Source organism: Dasypus novemcinctus, chromosome 19 (assembly GCF_030445035.2).
Source record: "Dasypus novemcinctus isolate mDasNov1 chromosome 19, mDasNov1.1.hap2, whole genome shotgun sequence".
NCBI lineage: Eukaryota > Metazoa > Chordata > Mammalia > Cingulata > Dasypodidae > Dasypus > Dasypus novemcinctus.
The window spans coordinates 81,750,187-81,776,481 of record NC_080691.1 but is presented as its reverse complement, the minus strand read 5'-3'; the positions used below and the strand labels follow the sequence as shown (position 1 = coordinate 81,776,481).

Genomic DNA, 26,295 nt, shown 5'->3' with positions numbered 1-26,295 from the left:
GTGTGATGGGGGAAGACCCTGCCGTGTGCACGCCGGGACAAGGCAGCCGAGTATAGAAAGAGACATTTAATACTTTTTTTATAAAAACCAGAGTGACATCTCGAGTTGCCCCCAGGGAGCACTGCCGCGGGCCCGCCCCCGCATATGGGTGGGGGGGAGCGGGGCCCGGGGGGTGGGGGGGGCTGTGGTCCAAGCTGAAGTGACGGCGGTGCGGGGGCCGCTCGCCGGGCAGGGGCTCGGGGTCCCGAGAGCTCCTGCTTGGTCTAGAGGGGCCCGCGGCTGGGGCGGGCGGTTGGCTGGGGCAGGGGGTGCCAGCGCCTGCCCCCGGGGCCCGGCAGAGGGTCTCGCCAAAGCCTTGTGCCTGACCTTGGGTGACCTGGAGGGGTGTAGCTGGTGGCTGGAGAGAAACCTGCCCCTGTGTGCTTGGTGGGGGCAGGAAGGGGCCCGCGTCGGGAGGGCTGGGGGGGGGTCTTGTGGGCGGCTGGGGCCGCGGGCCCGTCTGAGCTAGCGGGAGGGGACGCTGCCCGCCAGGCTCCTCTCCCGGGTGTGGGGTGTGCGGGAAGGTGAGCCTGGCCCTGGTTCTAGGAGGCCCTGGGAGGAGGAGCCCTGGGGAGGGAGCACCTAGGAGGGGGGCGGGGGGAGGGAGCACCTGGGCGGGGGGCGGGGCAGGGGCCCATCGCCGGCAACGGGCTGGGAAGGGAGCCTCGTGGGCCCGAGCCCGGGCCGCCCTGCCCACGGTCACTGCCGTCCGCTGCGGGTGGACCCCGGGCGGGGGGGGCGTGCCCCCTCGTCAGGACGGAGGTGGGGACCGCGGGGGGGTGCTGGAGAAGAGGCCCGCGGGGACCCCCGTGCCCGAGCAGGGGCCTTAGTGTTTGAGGAGCACCGTAGTGTGGCCGGGCCGCGGGCCGCCGCGGGCGCCGCTCACTGGGGCAGGGGCACCAGCACTTCCACGTAGCTGAGCGGGAAGAAGCCCGACTGGCCGCTGAGCATGCCCTCGTACCAGTTCTCGTCGATCTGGTTGGTCAGCGTGATGATGTCGCCCTCGCGGAAGCCCAGCTCCCCGTCGTTCTCGGGCTCGAAGTCGTACAGCGCCTTGCAGCTCGGCTGGTCCAGGGGCGCTGGGGGGCAGGGGGGGGGGGCGTGAGGGCCGCGGCCCCGCCCAGACCCCGGGCTACCAGGCGCCCACCCGGCCCTGCGCCCCTGCCTCCCTGCCTGTGGCTGAGCTGGGAGCCGGGAGGGACCCTGCCTCCCCCCACTGCCCCACGGGGCCGTCCGAGCCAGCGTGGCCGTCTGAGAGGCTCTGCCACCGGGCTACGCACATGGGGCCAGAAGGGGCTCCGGCGGGGGCGGGGCGCCTGGGGGGGCAGCCGGGCTCATTCACGGGGGGCCGCAGGGCGGGGCCGGGGTGGGGACACTCACGCATGCTCCTGCTGGGGGTCCGGATGGGCTTCTCGGAGGAGCGGAAAGACGAAGAAGCTGCGCGCAGACCACACGGGGTCAGGGCAGGGGCCCTCGGGGGCCCCAATTCCTGATCCCCGGGGACCCCTCCCCCTCCCAGGGGCCTGTGGCAGGCTGGGGAACGCGCCTGGGGGTATCCCCCAAGTGGCCCCGGGAGACGCCCCGGGTGTGCGGCCGCCCGTTACCTGTGATCTTGGGGGCCGTGGCGCAGGGGAAGCCCCCGTTGGGCTGCTCGGGCTCCCCGAGGTCGAAGGGCTCCCGGGGCTTGGGCTTGTACTCCCGCTTGGGGCGCGAGGAGGCTTCCCGCATCCTGCGGGGGGAAGGAGAGCTGGGGGCGCCCGCCGAGGACCGCGCCCGCGCACTCGCTGCGCCACCCCCCTCGAGGGTCTCCGCTGCGGTGCGGGGGGAGGAGGGGCCCTGGGGCACTGCATGATGGGCAGACACGGAGCCTGTGGACGCGGCCTGGGGCCCGGGTGCCGTGAGGCCGCCAGCCGGGGCCTGTGGAAAGCCGCTACCCGCCGACGTGTGCAGGGCGCTGCAAAGCGCCCTCGGAGCCTGGGGGCCTGGTGCCCACCACTGCCACCCCCAGGACGTGCGGCAGCGCCCACTTGCCCTCCGAGGGCCCTCGGTGGTGGCGGCTGTGAGGACGCTCTTGGAGAAACACGCCCCGAGCTGCCCGGCACCGAGGCGGGCAGGCGCGACTGGACAGCGCTCTGGTGGCCCCCCGCCCGTGCCCGGCCAGCCCCTCTGCCCGCTGCCTGCATGGGCAGAAGGGGCACGTCCTCTTTCGCCGGCGCACGTGGTGGGTGCAGAGCCACCCTGGGGCCTGGGACAGCGTGGCAGCAGTGCTGCTCGCTGGGGCCTGTGTGGCCCAGACAGAGCCGCAGCCCCACACGGATGCTTCTGCTCACCCGCTCCGGGTGTGAGCCCACGGGCACGAGGCCCTCTGGGGACAGTCTGCCCTAAGTTTGGGGACAGTCTGCGCCCAAATAGCCTGGGCCCCAACTGGGAGAGGAGACTCTTCCAGCAGGCCTGCCGCTCCAGACGCTAACGAGCCTGAACGCGAGAGCAGCAGGAGCAGCCGCGGGCTGGGAGTCAGCTGGACAGGAAGGGAAAGGAGAAGCCGCCGCCATGGCGTGATGGGGAACCTGAGCAGCTGAAACTGGAGCCAGTCGAGTCCTGTCGCCCAGGGGGTGGCGCCTGCTTCAGGGGCGGGAAGTGGAGGCGGCTGCACCTGCCCCCACCCAGCGGGCCCCTGTGGGCCCCTCATGCCCGGGACACTCGCCAGTGGGGACCCAGCCCTTACTGGGGGCAGCCCGGTTTACACCACAAGGGGCAGGGACAGGCTTCCACCCACGCTGGCAGGAAAGCAAGGGCGGGGGACCCTGGCAGCACCTCTGTCCACACCCAGCAGCTGAGGGAGGCGGGCGGGCACCGCGGCTGCCTCCTGCTGGTCCGCGCTGGGGTGCAGGGGCGCCCCAGACCCCACCCGAGGCGGCCTGGGTCTGCGGAGCCGGCACTCGTTCTCAGCCCGTGTGCACCTGCCTCGGCCGCGCACACCCCGCTCGGGCACCGCACGGCAGGCTCGGCACGCCCAGGCAGGGCTGTCGCCACGGCGTGACGGTGTGACCGCACCCTCTTCCTCTCGGACGCAGAGGCCCAGCTGCTCCCTCCCTTGGGCTGGCGAGGGGAGGGGTTTGCGGGGCCACTGCTTGAGCGACTTCTCTGCTGACCACGTTTCCTGGGCGCTGCGCAACCGCCACGAAACACGGGGTCCTGAGGCGCCGAGGACAGGACCCGTGACCTGTGACCCATGACCTCCCCGAGGGTTACTGCAGGGGCCTCCCTGCTCCTAGCTGGGTGTGTAACCTGCAAGTGCTCAACACCGTCCTTGTAAACTGAGGCACTACGTTGGCCTCCTCGATGAAAACCTGGATCGGATCCCTGCAAGCCTACCCTGGGACCCACAGTGCCCGCTGCCAGGCAGAGACGGAAGGGGCCTTGATGGACGGCCACCTGGACGCCGGGCAGACCTGGGGACGGGGGTGGGGCCCGGGCTCACCTGCGCTTGAGCTTGTCGGCCAGCTCGTCGAGGATCTGCACGGCCTGCCGGTGGTAGTCCAGCTGGGCGTCCACCAGGGCTGAGAGCTGGCTCACCTGCTCGATCTGCAAGGGGCCCGCCCTGAGCACACGCTCCGCCTCCCACTGCCAGGCCACCCCCTGCAGGAAGCCCTCCCAGCCACGCCAGCCCACAGGGACCCGGCCGCCGCCCCATCAGCTCCGACCCCACACAGAAGCCGGGGGAGGTCACAGGCCCCAGAGGGGACTCCGAAACCCCGGGCCAGGGTCCCACCAGCTCTGCCCGCCACAGCAGGGGGCGGGCCGCTGCCCGGCTGGGCCGCCAGGGCCCCCCAGCAGCCGCCGCTCCTCAGCTCCCCCACCCTCGGAGGCTGCCTGCCCGGGCCACGCACGTCGGTCTCCAGGAGGTTGTGCATGCTGGTCTCCGCCACCTCCTTGGACTCCTCGAACTTCTCCAGGGCCTGGCGCAGCTCGTCGTCGGGGATCTTGCCCTGCCGCTTCTTCTTGTAGTCGAAGTCCAGGCGGCGGCCCTCCAGCTTCTTCAGGTGGTGCTGCGGCGACAGGGGCGGGCGGGCGTCAGGGGCGGCGCAGGGGGCTGCTCCCGGGGGGCGGGGGCGGGGGCGGCACCTGGATCTCCTTCAGGTCCTTGTCGCACAGGTTCTGCAGGGGGTCGATGAAGTTCTGCTTGACCTCGATGTCCAGGGAGTCCTTCACCTCGGCCAGGCGCTTCATGGACTCGCCCGCGTCCAGCAGGGCGTCGCCTGCGGGGAGGGGCAAGCACCTGCGCTCGGGGCTGTGGTCCACGGGTCGCCAGAGGCAGCCCGAGGACTGGGCCCCGGAGCCCGGCCGGCGCTGGCGGGGACGGACTACACGAGCTGCTCCCTGGCCCGGGGACCAGCCGCCTGCAGCTCCCAGAGCCGCGGGAGGCAGCGCCCGCCTCCCCCGTCCTCACGCCCGCTGCCCCCTCGGAGACCCCCGTGACCACCCCGTTTAGGCACCCTGCCCAGCGGCCCCTGCTCCGCACACCCACCCCTCCCTGACGGACACCCGCCTGTCTGCTCAGCCCCCCGCAGGAACGCCACTTCACCCGTTGCACAGCCGCATGCCCGGGACGGTTCCCGGCACACAGCAGGTGCTCAAGAAGCGTTTTCTGGACGCAGTCACCACAGTGGCACTGCCCCAGCCCCCTCCGGACGCCCGGCCCTGTGCTACGCCTCACGCGCCCTGTCCTTCAGGCCCCCGGTGACCCGGGCGGCGGTGGGCACGGGGTTTCCCGGGAAGCCACGACGCCTCCTCGGCCGGAGCCAGGCTCCAGCTGAGCAGGTGGGGTGGGGAGGGGGCCCCGGCACCCCCAGGCGCGGGCTCACCGAAGTTGGACTCGCCGCCCAGCTCCCGGCCGTGGCGGGTCATGCACTCGCCCAGGAGCCCCTCCGGCTGCGGGTAGCCGGGGCTCTTCACCTGCCCGCGGATCTTGGACACGGTGTTGAGCATCGTCAGCTTGGCCCGCGAGGCTGGAAAGGACGGGCAGGCGGGCGTGGGCTCGGGGGGCCGCTTCCCTGCCCCCAGGCCTGCGGGGGCCTCTGTCCACGGCCTGAGGGCTCCCCGGTCCCCCCCGGCTGCTCCCTGCAGCTGGGCAGGAGGAAGGGGCAGTGGGCAGCGTGAGCCCCTCCTGGCCCAGGTGCCATCGTGGATTCTCAGCAGCCCCAGGGCCTTGGGCCGAGGCTGCGGCAGCCCCTCCTCTTCCTGGCAGGGGAGCCCCGCAGGGTGGCGGCCAGGCCGCAGGGCTCCCCGCACTACCCAGGCCTGGGGGCCGAGGGGGTGAGCAGCCGGCCTCGTTCGCCATCCACCTGGGCCCACGCCCCTCGAGGCCGAGTGCACAGCTGCCGGCCTGCACCCACCGCCTCTGCTGCGGAACTGGCACTGGCTTCCCGCTTTCCTGGGGGAGGTGCCCCAGCCTCCCGGGGTCCAGGAGACCCCTGCCCCATGCACGCAAGGGAGGTGTGTGGTGCAGGTCAGTAAACGGGGGGCGGGCGGCCAGTTCAGACCGGCCAGCTGAGGGGGTGGGGGCCTGGCGCACGAACGGTGGGAGAAGACAGGCCTCCTGCTGGGGTTGTGAGCTGTCAGGACGGCGGGAGCCCAGGGCCGCCCCGAGGAACGAGCCCGCCGTGGAGGAAGCTGAGCTGCCAGTGACGCCTGGGTCCAGCCACGCCTGAGGCCTGCCGGCCAGGGCTCGTCACCTCTGCGTGCCCACACGGCCCCTGTGGGCCCCAGCAACTGGAAGCCTTGGGGCCGGCAGGCCCTGGGCGCTGCCTGGCACCCCTACCTGGGTTGGGCTGCAGGTACTCGATGGTCCTGGCCAGCACTTCCGCCACAGCCTTGCTGGTAACGTCCACCTTCTGCCGAGGAAGGAGAGCACGGGGCTTGCAGCCGCCGGGGACCCGGAGCCAAAGCCGGGGCTCGGGGGTCTGGAGGAGCCCGCGCTCGCACCCACTGCCTGCCAGGCCTGCCCCCCGTCCTCACTAAATCGCACCTGCCCGCCGCCCGCTCAGGGTGCCTCTGCCCCCAGTTCTCTCCTGAAGGGTGCTGCCCCCTACCCCAGCCCAAGCACCCCCGGCTCAGGCCCATCACAGCCGTGCCCCCCCGCCCCCTCCCCTCTGGCCGTGGGCACTGGCGGGGGGCACCGCTGCGCCGACTGGCAGGGACGCCCTCCCTCTTCCCAGCACCTTCTCCATTTCCTTGAAGTCATCGTCGAGCTTGGTCCCTTCGGCTCCTCCGACCTTCTCACTGACCAGCTGGAAGAGAGGAGGGAGCAGCATGAGCCCAAGGGGCCCCTGGCCTTCTGCCGCCCATCCCTGCTGGCGGGAGACGGTGGGCGACCGGGCGCCCGGAGGGCCCCCAGGGACGCTGAACACGGGGGCAAACATTAAGCCGGGCGCGCTGGCGAGACCCGTGCCCCAAACCCACCACGAGGGAGTGGCCGCTGCGTGCGGAGGCGCAGGGAGGAGGACGGCAAGTGGGGGGGGACGGGCCTGCCTCGCTCTATGGGCCCCCGGGGCTGCGTGCCGAGGGGGCGCTCGCCCCTGAGCCGGGGACTCCAGATGCCCAGGAAGCAACACCCAGGGTGACGCCAAGGCCACGACCAGGGCGCGCTCACACCGGGGGGCCAGAACCGCCCGACGGCACATCTCAGCAACGGCGGGTCACGGGCGGCCTGCGGGGCCGTGGGGCATTTGGAGGTGGCCCCGGGGACAGTGGTTCTTGGGAAGGGACAAGTGTCCCTGCCGCGGTGGCTCAGCTGGGCGTGAGGCTAAGCGTGGGAAGCACACGCCCTGGGGGGTGGTCCCGGAGGCACCCCACAGCCCCGAGTGTGGGGGCTGAGAGGCGGCGCAGGCAGGTCGGGAGCAGGGGGTGGCGGTGGCTGCGCCCCTACACCTGGGCTGCACTTCGCACATGTCTGGCCCCTCGGGGACCGCTCAGCGCTGCTGTGACGGCTAGATGGCCGTGTGGCCTGATGAGGGGGCACAGAGCCCGCAGGCCTGGGGGTGTGGCGGCGGCAGGACACACGTGTTCTGAGTCAGAGCCCCCTCTGGTGGCAGTGAGACCCCATCAACTCAGCAGGGGCGGCTGTCCCCACAGCCCCGTGGGCAACACGAGCCAGGCGTCACAAGAGGAAGGCACGAGTGGGAGGCCTGTGGCTCTCCCCAGGAGGGGCCGGGCCCGGGGCAGGGAGCCCCTGGGGGCAGGGGGCAGGGGCAGGACCGCGGGGATGGCCGGTACCCGGGTGCTCGCTCTCCCAGGGAGAGGCACGCCGAGCTGCCCTCTGCCCCTCAGTGGAGCCCTGCCCCCTGCCCCCGCCCCGGCCCCTGCACTCAGCGGAGGGCGCCCTCCTCGGGCCCCTCCCGGGCTCTTCCAGCACCCAGTGCCCAGAGACCGGCCTCCGCTGCCCGAGGAAGGCCGGCCCTCCCGGAGGCTCAGCCCTGGGACCCGAGGGGCAACGCCTGCAGGTACGCGGGGGTGAGGCTGCGCCCCCGGGGCAGGCCACCTTCCACCTGGGTGCTCTTGACCCGTGGCCCTCCTGACCTGTCTCCCCTCGGCGAAAGGGGCTGCTGGGGGATCAGCGGGCCGAGGGGAGGCACCAGCACCCAGCGCCCCTACTGCTGCCTACCTCCCGCGCGCCTGTCCCTCCACGGGGCTGTGCAGAGCTCCAGGTGGGGTCCGGCCCACGCATCTCTCAGTCCCACAGCCCCGCAGTCAGCGGACGGGGCTGGGCACCCCCGCGGGTCCGCGGTTCTTAGCTCTGCTGCCCAGAGGCACCCTAGAAACACCCCGTCCCAGCCGGGGGGCGTGGGCGCGGGCCCAGGGGAGAGGCAGAGCCCCAGCACTGAGGGGGCGCAGGCAGGAGGCGGGCTCCTCCCCCTTTCTGCTCAGTGAGGTTCCAGAGGCGTGCCCACCTCTCCCAGGCATTTTGGGGTGTCCCACAGTCTCTCACAGGGTGGTTTCGCTTCTCGTGATTATAGTAAAACAGGACATTCTCAAATCTGGTGATTGCCAGAAAAGGAAATGAGCCGCGGGGCAGCAGACGCTTCTGGTAAGTGGGGGGGAGCGCCGCGGCCGACGGTGCAGAAACCACATCTCCGGGGCTGGGGGTGGCCCCGAGGGGCAGGACCTGGGCAGGCCTTGGCCATCCCCAGCCCCTACAGTCCCGCTAGGGACCCCAAAGCAGCCTCCATTCCTGTTTAGGTGAGCAGAGCGGCCGCCAGGCTGGCGGACAAAGGCACGGACGCCTGCAGGACGGTGCCCGCCAGGGGCCTCGACTCTCCCTCCTGGTCAGTCGCCGGCCCAACCTGACCCTCCCCGGCCTGGGGGGGACACAGAGCCCAGCTCCGATGAGCTCCCGATCTAGACGGGGCGCCCGACGGCCCCCACGTGCATGCAGTTAAGGGAGGAGAGGCAGTGAGGGTGGGGGGGCACCAGGAGGGCAAGCCGACCTCACGTGGCCTCTGCGGGGGGACCACCAAGGAAGGGGCGCCCTGCTGGAGGCACAGCGCTCCCGAGCAGCTCTCCACGACCTGGTCCTCGCCTGGAGTGCAGAGGGCCGGTCTGCCCGCCCCGTGACACCGCCAGCCCCCAGGGGCGGTGCCCGCGAGCCTGGGGCGCAGCCGGGCGAGAAGCTGGGCCGTGAGGCCCGTGGACCCCCGAGGGAGGGGGCAGGACTGCTGGTCTCGGCAGGTCTGCCGAGCGGGTGGGCGGAGGAGCCCGCCAGGAGAGGGGCTGCCCAGGGCCTGCTCTGCAGCAGGCGGGTCTCAGCACCGGCGAGGGCTCAGGGTGCCCAGGGGGCGGGGCAGAGCCTGGCTGGGTGTCTCACCCCCCCACGTCCTCAACCTCGGCGCCATGGGGACCCCTGTCCTCTGCCCTCGTTCTGAGCTCCGCCTGCCCCCATCGCCTCTCCCCACCGTGCGCCTCCCCTCCCTGGAGGGGCACCCCCGTCCCACCTCCCCGGGCTGCCACGTGGGCAGGCCCCCCCCAGCACCCACGACAGCCCTGGTGCAGCCTGCCCCGGCGGTGCGGCACCCCCCATCTTCATTCCTGCTCACGGCCACCTGACGGAGTGGGGTCCGCCCACTGCAGGGCTGAGGAAGCCGAGGCTCGGGGCGGCCGTGTCTCCTGGGCAGCGCGGGCTCAGGGTGCAAACGCGGGCAGATGTCCGGGAGCTCCACGCTTGCGGTGACGCCACGCATACTGCTGAGACGGCTGGGACGGGGCGCCCACGCCCCCTGCTTCCCGGAGGCGGTGACCCAGGGGCAGGCCTCCGGGGACAGCAGGGCTTTGCCGGGTGGGAAAGGGAGCTGTGGGCCCAGGGGTTGGCTCGGGTGAAGAAGCATCAGGACAGGCGCTGTGCGCGGGGACCCGTGTCCAGCAAGGCCAGACGGCGAAGGGGAGCTGATGTGGCCGTAGGCAGAGTCCCACCCAAGTGGTGGGGAGACGGCGCCCACGGGGCTGACACCGGCTCCCTGCCCGGCCCTACCCGGCTGGAGGGGACAAGCCCTGTGCCCTGGTCATGCCAAGAGCCCCCGTGGCTCGGGGACGAGGGCTGACGCCAGGCCCGCTGGAGACCCCGGCTGCACATGGGGGTGCGGGGAGGCGGCTGGGCTGGCAGAAGCTGAAGGGCATGAGGGAAGAGGGGAGCAGCACGGCCGTGCAGGCCAGCCTGCCGTGCTGGCCGCCAGCCAGAGATGCGCGGGCACAGGGCACAGGGTGCTGCGGCGGGGCGCCCGGGCCTCGGGTGCGGGGAGCACCACTGCGCAGGCCCTTCCCAGGCAGCGTCGCCCCGAGGACAGGCTCGTGCTGGGGGGCCCCGATCCTGCCCTGCTTTGTCCAGGCGGCTTGGGCGGCTCCCCCAGGAAACCCTCGTGCCCGGGTCCGGCCTGGACTTTGCTGCTCTCAATGACATGCTGGCCCAGGCAGGCCAGGGCCGGCCCCAGGCCCGGTTTCGCGCTGGGGAAGGGAGTGCCCCTGACGTGGAGGTGGGTTTCCGTTCCGGGGCAGGGGACGCGCCCCCACGCAGGCCTGTGAGCCTTCACGAGAACGGGCGGACTGCGGGGCTCTTCCTCCAGGGACGGGCGTCCTGGGGGGCTCTGGGCACCGACACGCTTATTCAGCGACCTGGGCGCAAGCAGCGATTGTGCCCCAAGGGGAACGAGGGCCTAGTGCAGAAGGCCAGGCGGCGGGGACGTGGCGAGAGCCACGGCAGAGCGGACCCAGGGCAGGTGGGCTGGGGGCACCTATCGTACCCGTCACGGGGGTCACGTCTACGCGGTGACGCCAGCGGGACCAGCACCCCCACCCCAGGAGGAAGCCGAGGACTGCAGAGCCCAGAGAGCTTCAAGTCGCGGGGCCGGCTCGAGGAGCAGCGGGATGGGACCTCAGCCCGCCCGGCCGCCCGGCCCACGGCTGGCTAAGGACCCCCGGGCACCCGGCGGCGGAGGGCTGGGGCGGCGTCGGGCCTGCCCCTGGCTGCCCGGTGACCAGGCCTGGAAGGCTGGGGCGCTGACGACTTTCTGTCGCAGAAGCGTGGGGCAGGGGCCTGGGGGACTTCTTCACCGGCGACGACGGTGTGCGGGCGCAGGGGAGGGCGGGCGCGAGGACGGGGGCGTTGGGCTCTAAGGCCCTTCCAGCCGCAGGTGCCCCCACCTGGAGGGTGTCGTCCAAACCCGTCCACAGCAACCGTGGTGCGTTTCCGTGACAGTTTCCACCGCGCGGCAGAGGCCCACGACGGCAGGGGCCCGGGACGGGTCTGCTGCCCGCCGCCCGTCAGCAGCAGCCCCTCCCTGCCCTCTGCTGGTGCCCTGGTCCCTAGCTCGGAGCCGCTAAGGACGCCCGGCGACGCGCTCCCGGGAGAACCGGCTCCCTTCTGGGAAAGCAGCCACGGGAGCGGGGGAAGCCTCTGGTTCTGGGGTCCCTGCTCGGAACCCTCGGGACTGGCACGATGGAAGCGTGCCTGCGACACCCGCAGGAGAGCACCCGGGCACCCGGCAGGGGTCTCCCAGGGGAGAGGAGGGGAGTGGGAAGCAGCTGGAAAAACGCGGCCCGCGTATTGGACGTGAGGAAGGCGAGGGAGGAAGCCAAGTCCTCAAGCCGGGCCCCGGGCGCTGACCTCGCCCGCGCTCCCCACCCCGTTACAGCACGGGAGGAGGGGCGACCTGACCCCCAGCTTCCTCCAACCCCCCAGAACACAGAGGCTCCAGGCCTGCATGGCCGGGGCACGTGACTCCTGCCTTTCTCGCAGGCCACGTGGGCACCTCGACAGCCGTGGACATAGTGAGTCCCCGTGGCCTGAAGTCACCTTCGAGTGGAAACCCAAACCAGGCGCTGTCGCCGCCCAAGCCAGATGGAGACAGGCACCTCATGAGCTCACGTGGGAACCTAGTTTTGGCAGCGAAAGGCTTTGGAAGCCCGAGGGCGGCCCCGGGGCTGGGGGAGCTGCTCGGATCTGGAACCCGAGCAGGACGCCGCTCGGACCTCCAGCCAGCTCAGGGGGCCGTGGGCGCCCACTTCCTCGGCTCTCCCGGCTGGAGCAGGGGCTGCGGTCGCTTGGTGATGTGGTTGCCGCCCCCTGCGCGGTGGCACGCCCCATTAGGAACGCGTGGCTCGCGGGGACCGCTGTGCGGGGCAGTGGGGCCTAAAGCTTAAGCCTCTAGGGACCATCCTGCAGCCTGATCCAGAGCCCGGGATCGACACCACAGGGTCCGGGTCCCAAAGCAGGAGTGGCCGCCAGAGGGGGCCTGGCCCCCACCCCACAGCCCTAACCCCACTTCTGCAGGGACCAGGCCCCAGCACCGCAGCGAGAACAAGCTGCCCCTTTCGCACAGCTCTGACGGCCGAGGTCCAGCCCTGGGTGGGCACCGACTCCCCACGGCCCTCTAACCCTGGCTTTCCTGGGGGGCCCTGGGCCGCCCGGCCCCTGAGAAGTGCTGAGGCATGCAGCCCCTGCTGCCCCCGCCGCCCCCGAGCCCCCGCCTGCCTGGTTGGGCCCCCCCGCTCCCCAGGGCTCCAGTGGAAGCCTCTTCCAGGCCTCCCCGCCTCGGAAGGGTGCCCTCCCCAGCAGCCCCTCGGCGGCCTGGCTCCTGCGGCGCGCTCAGACGTCTCGACTCGGCGCCACTTCCTGTCTGTGTCCGCAAGGCCTTCCGCGCGCTCCCGTTTCCCCCTCTGGGGCTGCGCCTGTCTCCCAGGGCAGGGCCGAGGATGGGGGTGGGGCCCCAGAGGGTGGCCGGGCGAGCGGGCACTGCCGCGCCCCAGCTCTTGACCCGGGGAAGGTCTGGGCAGCCCGGGGCCGCCTCCTGCTGGTGCGGTGCCCATGGTGACGAGGTGCAGCCCCCTGGGCGCCTCAGCAGTCCTGGGACGGGGTGGCAAGGGATGGGTGGGCTGGCGGCACGGTGTGGGCACGGGGCTGCCCCGTGCAGCTGACCTGCCCGGAAGTGTGTCTTGAGCAACCCTGATGCGTGGGGGGTGGGGCCTCTCGGAGTGACTGTGTCCCCTCACCTGGGCAGTGGGCAGTGGGCATCTGGCCGGCTTTCAAGTCCAAGGTCCACGAAAGCCCTCCAATTCCCCCCAAGGGAAGAAGTGGCCTTTACACAAAGCGCCTTCGGCTTCCCCTTGCAGCCGGCCAGGGTCCCGCTGGTGGCCAGAGGGCCCCGAACTCTGTGGGCCTCTTTCCCACGTGGCCGCGTGCGGCGGGAAGCAGAGCTGCGGAGGGGATGGCTCCCGGACACGCGACTCTAGTGTTTCTACAAGATCCAGCCCGTCTCAAACTGCTCCTTGCCCACCCAGGGCCAGCTACCCCTAGAATGCTGTTCTTGCAGGTAAAACAGGAATTCTAACGATACCCACTGCAGGAGCTGAGTGACCCTCCAGAGGGACCACCTGCACCAAAGGCCCCGGAATGTTCTCAGCCTCGATAGATGCCAGTGGCTGGTGACGCGCTGTGGGGGCTCCTTGTGGCCAACTCAGCCCCTCCCGGGCTTGCAGCTGCACTCGAGCGGGAAACTGGGAAACGGCCCCGGCGCTGTGAGAAGCAGCAGCTCTGGGGGTGCTGCAGGCACCTGCTGGCTCCCGCCCGGCTTGGAGAGCAGGGGCGTGCTGCCAGCTCCTGCCCGGGGCCACGCAGGGGCTGTCGCCGAGGGACCGGGCTCGTGCCGGGGCTCAGGTACCCATTACCAGCCAGCCGTACAGATTTTCCGTTCTTGTCCTGTGGACAAGGCCAGGAGGCTGCAGGTCGCACAACCTGTGAGACTGATTTCAGAAGAAAACTTATAAAAAGAAACAGCCAGCCCACAAGCAAATAAGACACACCCCCGAAGTCCCTTCACAGCAGGGAAACGGCTGCTCTGCTCCGACGACCAGGCGTTCCCTGCCCGGGGCAGCAGCTCTGCTCTGTGCGCACAGAGGTGGTAAGTAGGTCTTCAGGGCAGACGCTGAGCTTGCCCTTCAGGAAGAGCCTGGAAGTGGGGCTCGGAAGTTCCAGGAGGCAGGCGGGCAGCAGGCCTCCGGAAAGCACTAGAACACCGTCTGCGCAGGCCCCGGCAGGGCCCCCCGAGCCCCTCCTCTGCCCTCCTGAGGGAGACACCAGCTCCCCGCCTCTAAGGCCGCTTCCATTCGTAAAGGCCTAACTCATCGGAAGCCGCCTCTTCCAGGAAGTCCCTCCTGATTCTCCACCACCCACCTCCTTGTCCAGATGGGCACGAGCTAGCCGCCGACCCCCTCCCTCAAGCCCCTGCCCGCTCGGGGCCTCATCTGGTGCCGGGCTCCCTCGCCCGCGTTCTCTGTCACTGGAAGCACAAGCCTCACACCCCCCCAGAGCCTCTGCCCTGGCTGCCCTGCCCTGCCCGGCTGTCTCTGGTCTGCCCATGACGGGGTCTCGTCACCAGCTCTCAGTGCAAATGTCCTCAGAGAGGCTGGCCCTGCCCGTCCCACACACGGCCCTCGCTCGCAGAACCTTGTGCTCTCATCTCCGTCCCCCGCATCGTGTTCCTGAATCATCTCGCTGGCTCGCGGACCTCGCCCGACCGTGACCTCGCAGGGAGATACCTGGGTCACCTGCTAGGGCCGGCCGGGCCTGAGGCTGAGCTGGCGCCCGCAGCTCCCGGCGCCCCCGCCCCCCGGCTTCCTCCTTGTGACTTGTGGGCTCTTGAGTCAGGGTGGCACTGGCTCTGGAGGCTGCCTGGCCTATGCCCCCTCTCAGCTCGAGGCCTGCCCAGAGCTGGCTCCCTGGTCAGGGAAGTCTGAAAAGAAAATGCCGGAGCACCTGATGGCCCGCACCCAGGGGGCCGTGCTCCCGCGTTGGGGTCTTGACTCGCCTGCAACCAGGCAGCAGGAAGGAAGAAGGGCGACTGCCCCGCAGGAGCCAGAGTGGTGATTCCGGTCCCCTACGGGACGTGGGGTGGGGCCGGCATCTGGACCTGTCCGTGACCCAGCCCCGAGACAGAAGGGCTGAGTGGGAGCCGGGGAATGTGCCCTCTCTGGACGGAACGCCACCACTCACCTGTCACCGCAGGTGAGCATGGGTCCCAGGAGATGGTGACTCAGGCATGGGAATGGCGGCCAGCGAGACCGGTTTCCTCGGGTGGGGCCGCCCATGGCACCCGGGACGACAGCTGCCAATGGGCAGAGGTGAACGGCGAAGCCCTGGGGGCTGGCCCCTTGGCCTGACTACTGGTCCCCGCTGTTGGGTCAGCGTGAGGACTGCGCATGGATGGTGCGATGTGGTGATGAGGCAGGCCCCGGGGCTCTGTGAGGAGCCCACCCGGTGGGGGAACCCTTAGAGTGCCAGTCTTCCTGGAGCCCGGGTTCGTGCAGATGCCTCTTGAAGACAGAAATGCTGTTCCCCTGAGCAGGGCCCCCGGCCAGAGACTCTGTGGCTGTGCCCCCAGGGTCCCACACGCCAGGGCAGCTCTAGAAGCCAGGCTGGCGGCAGGAAGCACGTGAAGCTGGGAGCGGGGCTAACCCACGCGCGGCAGCGTCCCAGCGCCTGCCAGTGGCTCTGATGAGCACTCCTGAAGCGCGAGCCGGAGGCCGGCGGGAGGGCACGGAGACCAGGGGTAAAATGACCCTTTGCGCAGGGGAGCTGGCCAAGAATCCTGTGTCTCGGCCAGCGCAGGCCCAGTGCACAAGTGCCACCACGGCTCCCCTGGGCAGCCGTGACGTCTGGGCGGACCAGGGCGCCCCTCCGTTTCCTGCTCACCCTGACCACCGGCCACCCACAGATCACCATGACCCCCTGGGCTGGCCCCCACCTCCCCACCACCCAGGACCGCCCCCGCCTGCGCGGCGCTTCCAGGAGTCTGTGCCGTCTGTGCGTGACGTCCTCTCAGACATGTGGGTGTCTTGCTGCGTTTGGCTGTGAGGACTGCTGGCAGCAGAGTCTCTCGGCAGGAGGCGACGGCCCTGCCCGCCCCCCCACCCCCGCGGGTAACCAGTGTCTGCGTTCCCACGTCCCGAGCCAGGAGGGCACTCCAGTCTCGACCCACCCGGAAGTCTTGGGGGCCAGGGCCTCCTCCCCACCCAGGATGGTGTTGGTGGCCTGGGGCGAGGGGCAAGAGCACAGCAGCGCTGAGGCCCTCCCTTGCCTGGAGGGGGTGCTGAGGGCGCACACCCTCCACCAGCAAGGTTCTGGGTTCGAGTCGGATGACCAAGATTCCCATTTCAAGCAGGTGGTACTTGCTCATTTAACGGATACCTGTTATTTCTATGCAGCAGGCAGGGGAGAAAATAGTGTGCAATATAGTCCCCCCCAAAAGACAGGGAGATAAGGTCCTGTGGGCGGGAATGGGGCTAGATTTGGGGAGGCGCCTTGGGGTGACAGTGGAGCAGGAAGAAGGAGGAGGCACGACATGGAGGAAGGCAGGAGAGGGGGCGGTGGGGGCCGGCTCCGAGACGGCAAGACGGCGCCTGGCTGCAGGAGACGAAGCCCTGGCTGTGAGTTTGAAGGGGCGTCACCAAGGAACAGGTGCCTGGTACACGCCCGGGATGGAGGCGGTGCCCTCAGGTCTCACCGGGCAGGAGCGTTTTCGGCGTGGAGCCCGACCACAGGGCCAGTCTGCCAAGTTCACGCTGAACAAGGGCGACGGAGGGTTCCCTCCGGGTCCACTGGCTTAAAGTGCCCAGGCCCCCGAGGAGGGGCTCAGGATCCAGGAAATGCTGCTGCAGGGGGTACGGCGGGGCCCTGGAGCCTGGCAGCTGGCTCTTGGCAGAAGCTCATGGGAGTCAACCTGGCAGAGCGACTTATCGACTTTCTTGCCGACTTCAGCCTTCGAGCTGGAGGCGAAGGTCATGGCGAACAAAACAAAGGAGCAGGCGCCGCCCTTAAGGACGGAGCTGAAAACCCCTACTGAGGCGAGGGCTGGGGCGGCCAGCCACTGCGGCATCGCGGGGTCATCCCAGTGCCGCCGAAACAAATCACCAGGGACTTGGTGACTCGACGCCACCAATTCCTTTTCTTAAAAGGGTCGGAAGTCCGACACGGAGCTCACGGGGCTGAGATCAAGCTGGCGGCAGGGCTGCGCTCCTTCTGGAAGCGCTGGGGGGCCCTGGCCTTTTGGGGCTCCTTGAGGCCGCCCGCTTTCCTGGGCTCGGGCCCCTCCCTCTGGCTCTGAGGCCGGCCAGGCTATTTGTGCTGCCAGCTCCCCTGGGTCTCTCCCCGTCCCCTTCTAGGGGTCACCCAGACAATCCAAGAGAACGTCTCCACCTCAAAGGCCACGCCCTCCACCCCACCTGCAAAGTCCCCTTGTCTTACGAGGAAGGACCCGGGGTCTAGGAAGGCCACAGGAGCTCTCTACTAGCCTGACTAGCAATTTGGGACGATGCTAAATGCTAGAAGCCTTCCAGGTGCTCAGGCTCAACATGGAAAGAGAGGTTCTCGATGGAGCTACTAGCTGGGAAGAAGTGGAGGCCGTGGCGGTGCTGCCAGGGGACGGGTCTCTCTGGCCGAGCGGCCAGCTCTGTGGCTGGCAGAGCGCTCTCTGCAGTCTGTGCTCACCCTGGACCCCAGAGCTCCTCCCTGCCCCCTGCGCTGACAGGCCAAGGCCTCCGGGCACCCATGGCACAACAGGGTGCAGCTGAAACCGCACACCTGGCTGGCACACAGACACAAGACATCCTCCGGCGTGAAGGCCAAGACTTTGGATCATGCAAAATTGAACAGGTTGTTGTCTTCCAGGCCCGTGTGCTGACGTGAACCAAGACCTGAGCCACAGGCAGGTCTGCGGACACAGGCCCAAGGAGCGCCTAGCGGCCATGCACAGCAGCAGTGGGGGCCACCAACACTTGAGACCGCCTAGATGCCACCGCCAGGAGAAGGGAGCCACCAGGGAGCGAGCCAACGCTGTGGGCAGGAACTAGGGCTGTGCGTGTGGCATGAGCCTCGCCCACAATGGGGCCAGGGCAAAGCATCTACCACGGCGTGATCCCAGGGCCGCCTGTGTGGTCCTCAGTGCTGTTTCCACAGCGAAGGAAACGAGCATCCAGGGGTGACCAGCACCCCGTCCACGGACGTGGTCCTGAGGGCAAGGAGGGGGCCGCCATGGGGGGCTTCGTGCCGGGCACTTGGTTACCCGCTGGTCGTGGCTGAGCTACGTCTCCACGTCTGCAACACTTTACAAAGCTCGTTTAACGAGACGCCTGGCAAGGGATGGGCCCCGGCTGCGTCTTGCTGGCGTCGGCTGGCTTGCAGGCCTGGTGAGCATGTCCTGGGCCGGCGAGAGGGCAGCGCCTTCTGGAAGGAGGTCAGCTCTCTGTCAGGCTGCTCGGCCAGGCTCAGCAGAGCCCTGGGCCCCAGAACCGTGTCCACAGCAGATGCGGTCCCACCCGCCCTGACAAGTGCGCTCCTGCCGGGGCCCAACGCCCCTCCCTGTCCCTGCAGCGTCCCCTTAGGAACCCAGAATCCCCCGTCCACGGGTGGCAGAGGCACCCAGGCTGCCCGGAGGGGCCCGTGCCAAGGCAGAGGGGGAGCCTCCTGGGAAGCTGGGGCGCACGGCCCTCACAGAGGCACGGCGGGCAGTGGCTGCTGCGTTGGTGGCCTCCGCCAACCACTCCAAGATTCCTCCTGGGGGAAGTGCTGACTCGACCAGAGAGGGCAGGAAGTCAGACGCTAACGCCCCCTCCTAAAATGCCAGCGAGGACTTTTCAACAGGGGGAAAGCGCAAGGCCGGGTGAGAGGCCTCGGGAAAGATGGGAAGGGAACCGTGGCGAGGTGGGTCCAGGAAACACTGGCCCGCGGCCCTGTTTCCCCAGTGGCGAGGCCGGGCCGGGCTGCCCACAAGGGGGCCCGGTGCGTGGAGCCCACCGCCCAGCCAGCGGGGCGCCTCCCCCCAGGCAGGGTGGCAGGGCCCCAGCCTGCCCGCTCGGCAGCTTCCTCAGAAGCAGAGTCTCTCTTCCACGTGCTCCTGGGGCTGAGGTCCAAAAGGAGAGCAGGAAAAACGTCCCCAGTCAGCCTGCTGCTGCTTTAAAGCACGCAGGCCTCGTCTGAGGTTTCGGGGGGAGAGGCATTTACATTACTGCCCGCGTACAATTCAGGGGTTCCCTTAGAATATTGACTCAGCCGCCCGCCTACTGCTGGGCTTTCCGCGGCCCCTCCCAAGGCCACCGGCACCCCAAAGCCCTCTCCACGCGGGGGCCTGGGAGCCTTCATCGAGCCCACGGAAGCTCCGGATTTCCCGTGAGCCGCGAGGGGTGGGGCGGTGGGCTCCCGGCGAGGGGAGGCAGGGGGTTCACCTGGCTCGCAGGGGCCTGGGCTGCTTGGCAGGCGCATGTGGGGAGAAACGCTGCCCACAGCAAGCCTTGGCGGCCGCTCGCTCCACTGGCAAGGAGACGCTTTCGGGGGCGCCACCATGATTCCAGCTCCTCAGCAGGAGGCCCAGACCTGGAAGAACCGATGACACTGGAGTTCTTCCACGGGAGGTGCTTTCCGGTTACTACTCTTTATAGCAAGGGTTACCTTTAAGACTCCTTTCAAAGCAAATCAAAGCTTTACAAAGTGAATCGGTTTAAAGGAGAAAGGTCAAATTCACTGAGCTGTCTCAGCAGCAGGCCACGGCTCCGAGGGTCCACTCGGCGTTCGGGGGGCCGGTGTCAACAGGCTGATGCTGCGCTGCTGGGGGGGCGGTGAGCTGGGGTCACCGAGCGGAGCCGCCCCTCATCAGGGGTGGAAGGAGAAGCCTGGCGTGGAGCAGGGGCTGGGGACGCCGCACCAGGTGCCCTAAGCTTGTCGGGATTCAGACGCAGCAGGGCGGTCAGGTGCCGACGTCCCGTCACGTCAGGGAGTTGGGGGAACAGGTGCAGAGAGGGGTGGAGGGTGTTGAGACCCCAAGGGAGAAGGTCCAGAAACAGAAAGGGAAGCCCCCAGGGAGCGCCAGCGGGGCCGAGCAGGAGCGCTGGCTGCCGGGGCGAGGGCGGCCAGGCCCCAGAAAGGACGACCTGCGCCGCGTTCCCCAGGCCGGAGAGCGGCCTAGCGCGGGGCCGGGCGAGCTGAGGAGAGCTGCCCTGCCCTCGAGCAGCTGGGCTAGGCCAGGCACGGGCGGGCACACCTGATCGAGCCGGGCCTGGGCCCGAGCACACTGCCCACTGCCCGCAGCCCAAGCCGGGCCCCTCTGGCCGAGGCCGGTGCGGGGTGCTCTTGGCCGGCACCCCAGGCACGTGTGAGGCAGCTCGGGAACCCCAGGGGTCATCTCTGCCCTTTACAGTTTGCATCCTTTCAACCTGCAGGACCTGTTCCTGGCCAGGCCCTGGGAACCAAGCAGATTGCCTGCTGTCCTCTGGGGCCAGAGCTGCCGCCAGGGACGCCCTGTCGCCGGACAGTTCCCCTCCCATTCCAAGGAGCCACCCGCCCGACGGCCTTCCAGGACGCTCTCCCGGTGCCTCTTTCCCAGGCCAGGACCAGCAAGCAAGGGCCGTCACAAGGTGGTGCCAGGCACAGCCCGGGCCTTCGGGGACTTGCCGTCGGGGGGAAGGCAGGCACGAAGCACACCTGACACAAGGGTGGGCTCGGCCCGGGGCGTCTGGGTGGAGACGCAGGTCCCACGGGGTGATGGGGGGACGCCACAGATGAAACTAGAATACAGGCAGGTGAGGGGGCACGGTGCCACCCAAACGAAGGCAGCAGGAAAGGCTGACGCACGCGTGGTGGCCCCAAGCTCCAGGCGAGTCGCCGTGTCGCCCTGCCCACCCTGCCTGGCTCTGCTCCCCCGGGACGTGCCCCTGAGCCGAGCCTGCCCCACTGTGCCCCTGCTCACGCACATCTGCAGGCGCCCGGCCATCTGGCTGCTCGTCCACCCGCCCAATATTCACGGAGTTTCTGGGACATGCCGGGGACAGCAGCGAGCAGAAGCACATGATCCCTGACTCAAAGAGCTCGAGGCGTTCCCAAGCCCAGCGACGAGGACCCAAATCGACGCAGGGGCCCACAGTGCTCTGAGATGGGGAGGTCTGGCCACTTGGGGGCCTGGCAGGCTCCACATGGAGGGCGAGCCCCCACACACTGTGCCTGAGGCTGCTGAGAGGTGGGTGTCCCAGGGACATCAAGCCCCATACAGGGATGTATGGCGACTGCTGACGGGATGGGCCCGCCCGCCTCACCCACCACTGCGCGCCGGGCATGCCGGGGAGCTAAAGACAGATGTGTGGAGACTAAGCGAGCCGGGCAGGAGCAGCCCCCCCCGAAAGCGCCGGCAGCTGGTGCTGAGTCAGGCCCCCTGGGGAAGTCACACGTGTATTTTCCTGCCGGGGCTGGGGAGCCTCCCTGTGACCTCGTTTGGGGGTCGAGTCAGCAGGCTTTCGGAGGAGCTGAGCGGGAAAGGCCGGCGTGGGTCCTCCGGGAGCCGGGCGTGCGGGGCCCTGGTCACGGCTTAACAGGAAATGAACAGAAACGCAACAGGACTGCACTGCTCAGGAAAAGTGGTTGCCAAATCCACCCCTGTGAAGGGCCGGCGGGAGGGGGGGGCCCAGCTGCTCCCGCGGTCTGACACGCCCCTGCAGCAGCTCTCCAGGCAGCTCTCCCGCCCCCGCCCAAGGCGCTGCGGGACTGCTGGGCCCCAACCCCAGCGGCACAGGCCCGTGCGGCTGGAGATGCTGCAGCGGGAAAGCCTCCCGCAAGCTGGCAAACGCGCCCTCCCCCTGGAAGAAACGCAGAGCCAGCCTCCCCTGCCCGCCTCCGTGCCCACGGGTCCAAACCACGTTTCCGCAAATGAGATGTGTTTCAAACTAATGGCAACAACCAGGAGAGGAGGAGGAGGGCAGAGGGGGGAGTGAGGGGACAAGTGTTTCCCCATCCCGGGTCCAAAGGTCGCGGGACACAGAGCTAGAAATGGGGGGGGGGGGGGTGGCGGCGTGGAACCAGTGACAACCTGCTGAGGCATGTTCGGGCGACCGAAGGGCAAAACGGGGAGGCCAGAGGCGCGCGGGCCCCCAAACCTAGGACGTGCTCAGGGGCTGGTGACGGAGCCAAAGGCTGGGTGGAGAGGTAGACGGGTGGGCCACAGAACCCTCGCTCCGTTTTCGGCAGGTCAAGGGTCTCCAAACACGCGGCAGCCCCACTTCCTGCACCTGAGCAGGCAGGGAGGGAAGGCGGCACCCCGCCTTGTGGGCTGTGATTAAGCCGCACTTGGAGTTTAATGAAGTGTCACGGGGCTCTGGGTTCCAACACACCCAGATAAGCAGGCGATTAGCTTGCCGGGGCGCAGCCTCCCTCCAGTAAACAGGGGCCTGCGCGGGCGCATTGAGGGGCTCGGGCAGCAAAACCCCGACAGGAGCAGGGTGCGGGGGGATGCTGGCTTTCCAAGGCTCCCCTGGGCAGGAGGTCGGGGGACCCTGTCCCCCGGCCAGGCCCTGGGCCCCCTCTGGGCAGGCGCCCTCGCACTCCCTATCTCTGCCGTCCAGCTCTTAAAATGCCTGGCGACGCCAAGAGCCAGCTGACGAGCCGTCGAGGGCCCAGGGCGGTGCTTCCCGGCCCAGAAGCGCGAAGTCAGCAGGCGCCACGCTTTCTCGGACGCGCTCGTGGCTTCCTGTGCGCCTGGACTGAGCCCAGAGCCCGTCGCGTGTGGACGTGGCAGCTACAGAACCCCTTCCCACATCTGGTGCCGGAGACTTCCAGAGGAAGAGGGGACTTCCGGAGGTCAGGCCGCAGCTGCTGAGCCGGCCGGCCCTCTTGCTGAGAGCAGGTCTTTGAAACGCCAACCTGACCCCTCCCCAGACCGCTGGGCGAACTGGGCGCCCGGGTCTACGGTGCTGTCCTCCTTTTACTAAGAGCCGCCCGCGTTTATGATTTAACCAGCCAGCCACTCTGCTAGGAAATCAGGAGCGGAATCCCGCAAGATCAGGTTTAAGGACAGGCTGGGAGGCAGCAGTGACTTCCTGTGGGTTTTAGAAGGGCCTGCCTTTCTAACAGGTCGGGGGTCCTGTGCCCCCAGGCCGCAGCTGCAGCCTGGAGCCACCCCCTGCGCCCCTGCGCGTGAAGTCGGAGCCTCCTCCCAGGCACCAACCCAAGGCCTAGAGCGCGTCCAAGGAATTCCGAAGCTCATGAATTTCCCTCCGAGCTCAAGCCAAACCAAACCTTCGGCTGGAAATGCTCTTCCCCCTCGCGTGCCAGGCAGCTGCCAGCTCCATCCCTGGTGGCACTCCAAACTCCACAGTCAGGCGACAAGAATTATCAGTAAAGCAGGGTGCAGGGTAAGTCTGGCAGTAACCTCACCCAAACACACACCACGCTGAGAGGTGAACTTTCAGGTCCGGATCTCGCTGGTGGAGTTCCTTTATCCTCCTTGGTTCCCCAGAAACACCCAGACTGAAAGCCTCCCCCCACTTCTTGACGTGCTGCAGCCGGCTGGGGGCGGGGTGGGGGGGTGGTGAGCATTCCCCGGGTAGAGCTGAGGCAGACCAGAGCGATGGGACAGGGGACAGGCAGCTGGCGGCCTCTGCTGCCCTTCTCTCTATCGATTCTCCAGCTTTCCTTCACGCACGGCCTCAGTTTCAGCCCACAGCCGGTCCATGCCTTTGCAAAAAGGCTCAAACTTTCCACGCCAGCCCAAACCGATGGTGAACGTGACCCGAGAGGCGAGGAGCTGCACCGGCGAGGAACCTGCTAAAGCTGTGGCTCCTGCCACCACCGGCGAGACAGGAACTTTTCACCAGTGTCGCACACTCGCTGGTTGGAGACCAAGTTCCTTGATCTTTTTTCCCCCCAGCTCTTGCATCCACCTGGCCTCTGTTTCTCAATTGTGAGACGACAATAAAAGCCTTGAGGAGGGTTTCTCGACCTCTGCACCCGACAGGGGCCTGCTTCGTTCTTTGTGCATTGTGGGAGGTTTAGGGGCCTCCTTGGCCTCCACCCACTGGAGGCCGGGAGCACACCCTCACCCCTGCTGCCCACGACAACCAAAACGCCCTCACCCCTGCTGCCCACGACAACCAAAAATGTCTCCAGATAGTGCCGGATGCCCCGGGGTGGGGGCGGGCAGGCCAGAGACGCTCCTAACTTCTTCCATGGCCACCTGCGTTCTGAAAACCAGGCAAGTCAGGCAGCTACTACGAGGAAGGCCCAGGGGGCTTTGCTTTTTCCCCCTGGTATAATCACGCTCACTTTTCTCAAACCTTGAGGCACGCTGACATAGGACCGGACAGCTCTTTGCTGTGGGATGTTAAGCGGCCTCCCTGGCCTCCACCCACTATCTACCAGTCACACCCGGCCCTTCCAAGTCGTGACAACCACAGATGTCTCCAGACACTGGGGGACAACATCGCCCCCGCGACGGGACCAACTGGTTTAAAGCATATTGCCTGCTCGCCTGGTGAGGATGCAATAAATACGCGTTGCTGCCGCACACGGAGGGACGTCCCTCTTGAACAGACCACCCTATTCTGACGGTAAAGAAGAAGATGAGAGAAGCTGTTATCAAAGACGAGAAAAGAAAGCCACAAGCAGGCGGCCACGTACAGATAAGCAGGCGGGCGGCTGGAGGACCGTGGGAAGATGTGGCAGGAAAGAAGTGCAGGTGGCTGGGGGCTTCCTGAACGCACAGCTCAGCACAGGCGGAGCAGGCGGCCAAGAAGACAGCTCGCGGAGCGGAGGTGGCCGCTGCCGCCGTTCTTCCCACTGCGCCCCATTTGTCAAAACAGCAAGTTGTGCGTAACAAGCAGCTACTGCCCGTGCTCTGCTTTCCAGGTTTCGAAGCGCTTTGCACCAATCCCGCTGCCCGTCCCGCGTCCCCCCTGGAGAGCACCTTCTCGTGGCTGGCTTGAGGCTGGCTAATCCCTCTGGCAGAGGGCCTGTCTGGGCCAGCAGCGTGAGAATCGGGACGCTTACTGCGGGCCGTTCTACGACAGGGCAAAGGGTCTCAGGAATTCTTCCAAGACCTCGAGAGGCACCATCCTAAAAGGACTATCGCAGGGTCCAAGCTACTGGGCAGCGCTTTGAGGAACTTTGGCCAAACCCGCAGGAGGAGGATGCCTGCTGGACTAGGCTTAACCCAGGGCCAGGTCATTTCACTTCCCTCTTCCTGGGGCCCTGTTCAACAACAATCCCCCAATTCCTCTGGATTGAGTCTCCCTTCTCTCAGAACTGAGCCATCAGCTGGGAGTCTAGAGGTAGACCCCAAATATTTTTATTCCCAGATAGTCACAAAGGCCATTACGTTTTTTCCCCCCCCAAGGGGCAAGAGAGACCAGCTGTCTGTTACTGGCACTCATTTCTCTCCCTCCCCCTGGGCTTTCCAAATTGTGGGTTGAGCCCCATTGGCCGGCAGGGCCCAAACAATTCCTAAGTGCTCATTCCTTCGTGGAGTCGAGCCACACAAACTGACAATGCATACCCTGGGATACAAGAGGAATCAAGCCATCAGGGAACCCTCAAGTATTAAATATGGCATTTTTGCATCTGCCCAGCTTCTGCCAGATTCGTGAACAACAGAGCAGAGGCTTCCCAAAAAACCTGTTATCTGTCACACGTAAAATGCACAGATTTTTGGACTCAGCACTTCACTTCCAGAAATTTATGCTATGAATCCAATCCTTCCTGTGAGCAAAGATAGATGCTGTCTTTTCACGGTTACTGCTTCTAGTAGGAAACGACCAGAGGCAATCTATACCTCCATCAGAGACAACCAGTTAAATAACGACGGTACACTTCGCGGCACAGAACGCCACGTACCCACGAAAAGGATCCAAGGAGAGCTAGGCGTGTGCTCTAGCCCGGTGCTTCTGGGGACAAGGAGGGAAGGAGGAGAGGCGAGACTGTCCCCTTCCCCCCAGACACTCGGCGATGTCTGGGGACATTTTTGGTTGTCCCGAGTGGGGAGAGGGGGGTGCCCCTGGCATCGAGTGGGGGTTGGCCGGGGAGGCTGCTCAACACCCTGCAGGGCCCAGGATGGCCCCCGCCCCACTCCCCAGAGAATGAAGGGTGAACATCGGGTGCCGAGGCTGAGGAAGTCCGGTTTGATTCCAAGGCACAGAGAAGAAAATTCCAAAGCACAGGGGAGTATGTAGGATACTCCACCGCTGTGTGTGTGTATGAAAAAGAAGGGTGCATGTCCGTGGCAAGAGGCGTCAGAAATGGGTGACAGCCCTTGTTGGAGAGGGACCAGACGGCTAAGGGGGGGGGCGGGAGAATGACTCTCCCCTCCACCCTTGGAACGCGGGCCTGAAAGTTTCGACCAGAAAGTCATTTTCAAGCACAGCTCTCAGCCGCCCGTCTTGCCTGCCCCAGGGAGGTTCCGGGGCCCATCGCCTCGTTTCTTCCCCTCGGGGGGTTAAGGAGGAGAGAGGCCCGCGACTCCGGACAGCTCTGGGCGCATCCCAGGGGCTCGGTCCGCCCTCCTCGCGGAGACCGGGGCCCGCGGGGCGGGCAGGGCCCGGGCCACCACGGCGCCCGCGTCCCTCCGGGGGTCTCCCCACCCCGGCGGGGAAGGGGGCCACGTGCCAGCGCCGCCCCCGGGGCCCCTCCCGGGCCAGGGCCCGGCCCCCTCGCCCTCCCGGCGGCCCGGGCCCCGCGGCGAGCCCCCCGGCCCCGGCCTCGGCTCACCTGGCTCGCCTTGTAGAACTGCTTCTTCAGCCCCGCCACCGACATGCTGCCTCCCGCCGTCGGGCCTCCCGCCCGGGCCCCGCGAACCGGAGGGACCGCGCCACGCACAGGCTCCCGCGCGCCGCCGCGGCCCCGCTCGGTGTCAGCCTCAGCCGCCCGCAAGCCAGCTCCCCGCGCCCGCCGCGGCGCCGCCTCAGCCC

The 26,295-nt window shown here is 68.0% G+C and overlaps 1 protein-coding gene across 1 annotated transcript; it reads right to left on the bottom strand.

Moving 5' to 3' along the window:
* Window positions 1-51: 51 nt before the first annotated feature.
* Window positions 52-26,295, bottom strand: SH3GL1 (SH3 domain containing GRB2 like 1, endophilin A2). The gene is made up of 10 exons (XM_004464205.5): window positions 26,096-26,295; window positions 6,261-6,329; window positions 5,861-5,933; window positions 4,905-5,048; window positions 4,165-4,298; window positions 3,930-4,088; window positions 3,521-3,624; window positions 1,644-1,768; window positions 1,420-1,476; window positions 52-1,118 (listed from the first exon to the last, which is right to left on the bottom strand). The coding sequence occupies exons 1-10, from the start codon at window positions 26,138-26,140 to the stop codon at window positions 922-924; spliced, it is 1,107 nt and encodes a 368-aa protein (XP_004464262.1). The 5' UTR covers window positions 26,141-26,295; the 3' UTR covers window positions 52-921.

What these genes read in the sequence shown, in the direction of transcription:
- SH3GL1 (XM_004464205.5), bottom strand. Translation starts at nt 26,140, where the DNA reads ATGTCGGTGGCGGGGCTGAAGAAGCAGTTCTACAAGGCGAGCCAG. An exon ending in GTACCTGCAGCCCAACCCAG is followed by an intron (nt 5,049 to 5,860) that starts GTAGGGGTGCCA and finishes CGTCCTTTCCAG; the next exon opens with CCTCGCGGGCCAAGCTGACG. An exon ending in CACGGCCCCCAAGATCACAG is followed by an intron (nt 1,477 to 1,643) that starts GTAACGGGCGGC and finishes GTCTGCGCGCAG; the next exon opens with CTTCTTCGTCTTTCCGCTCC.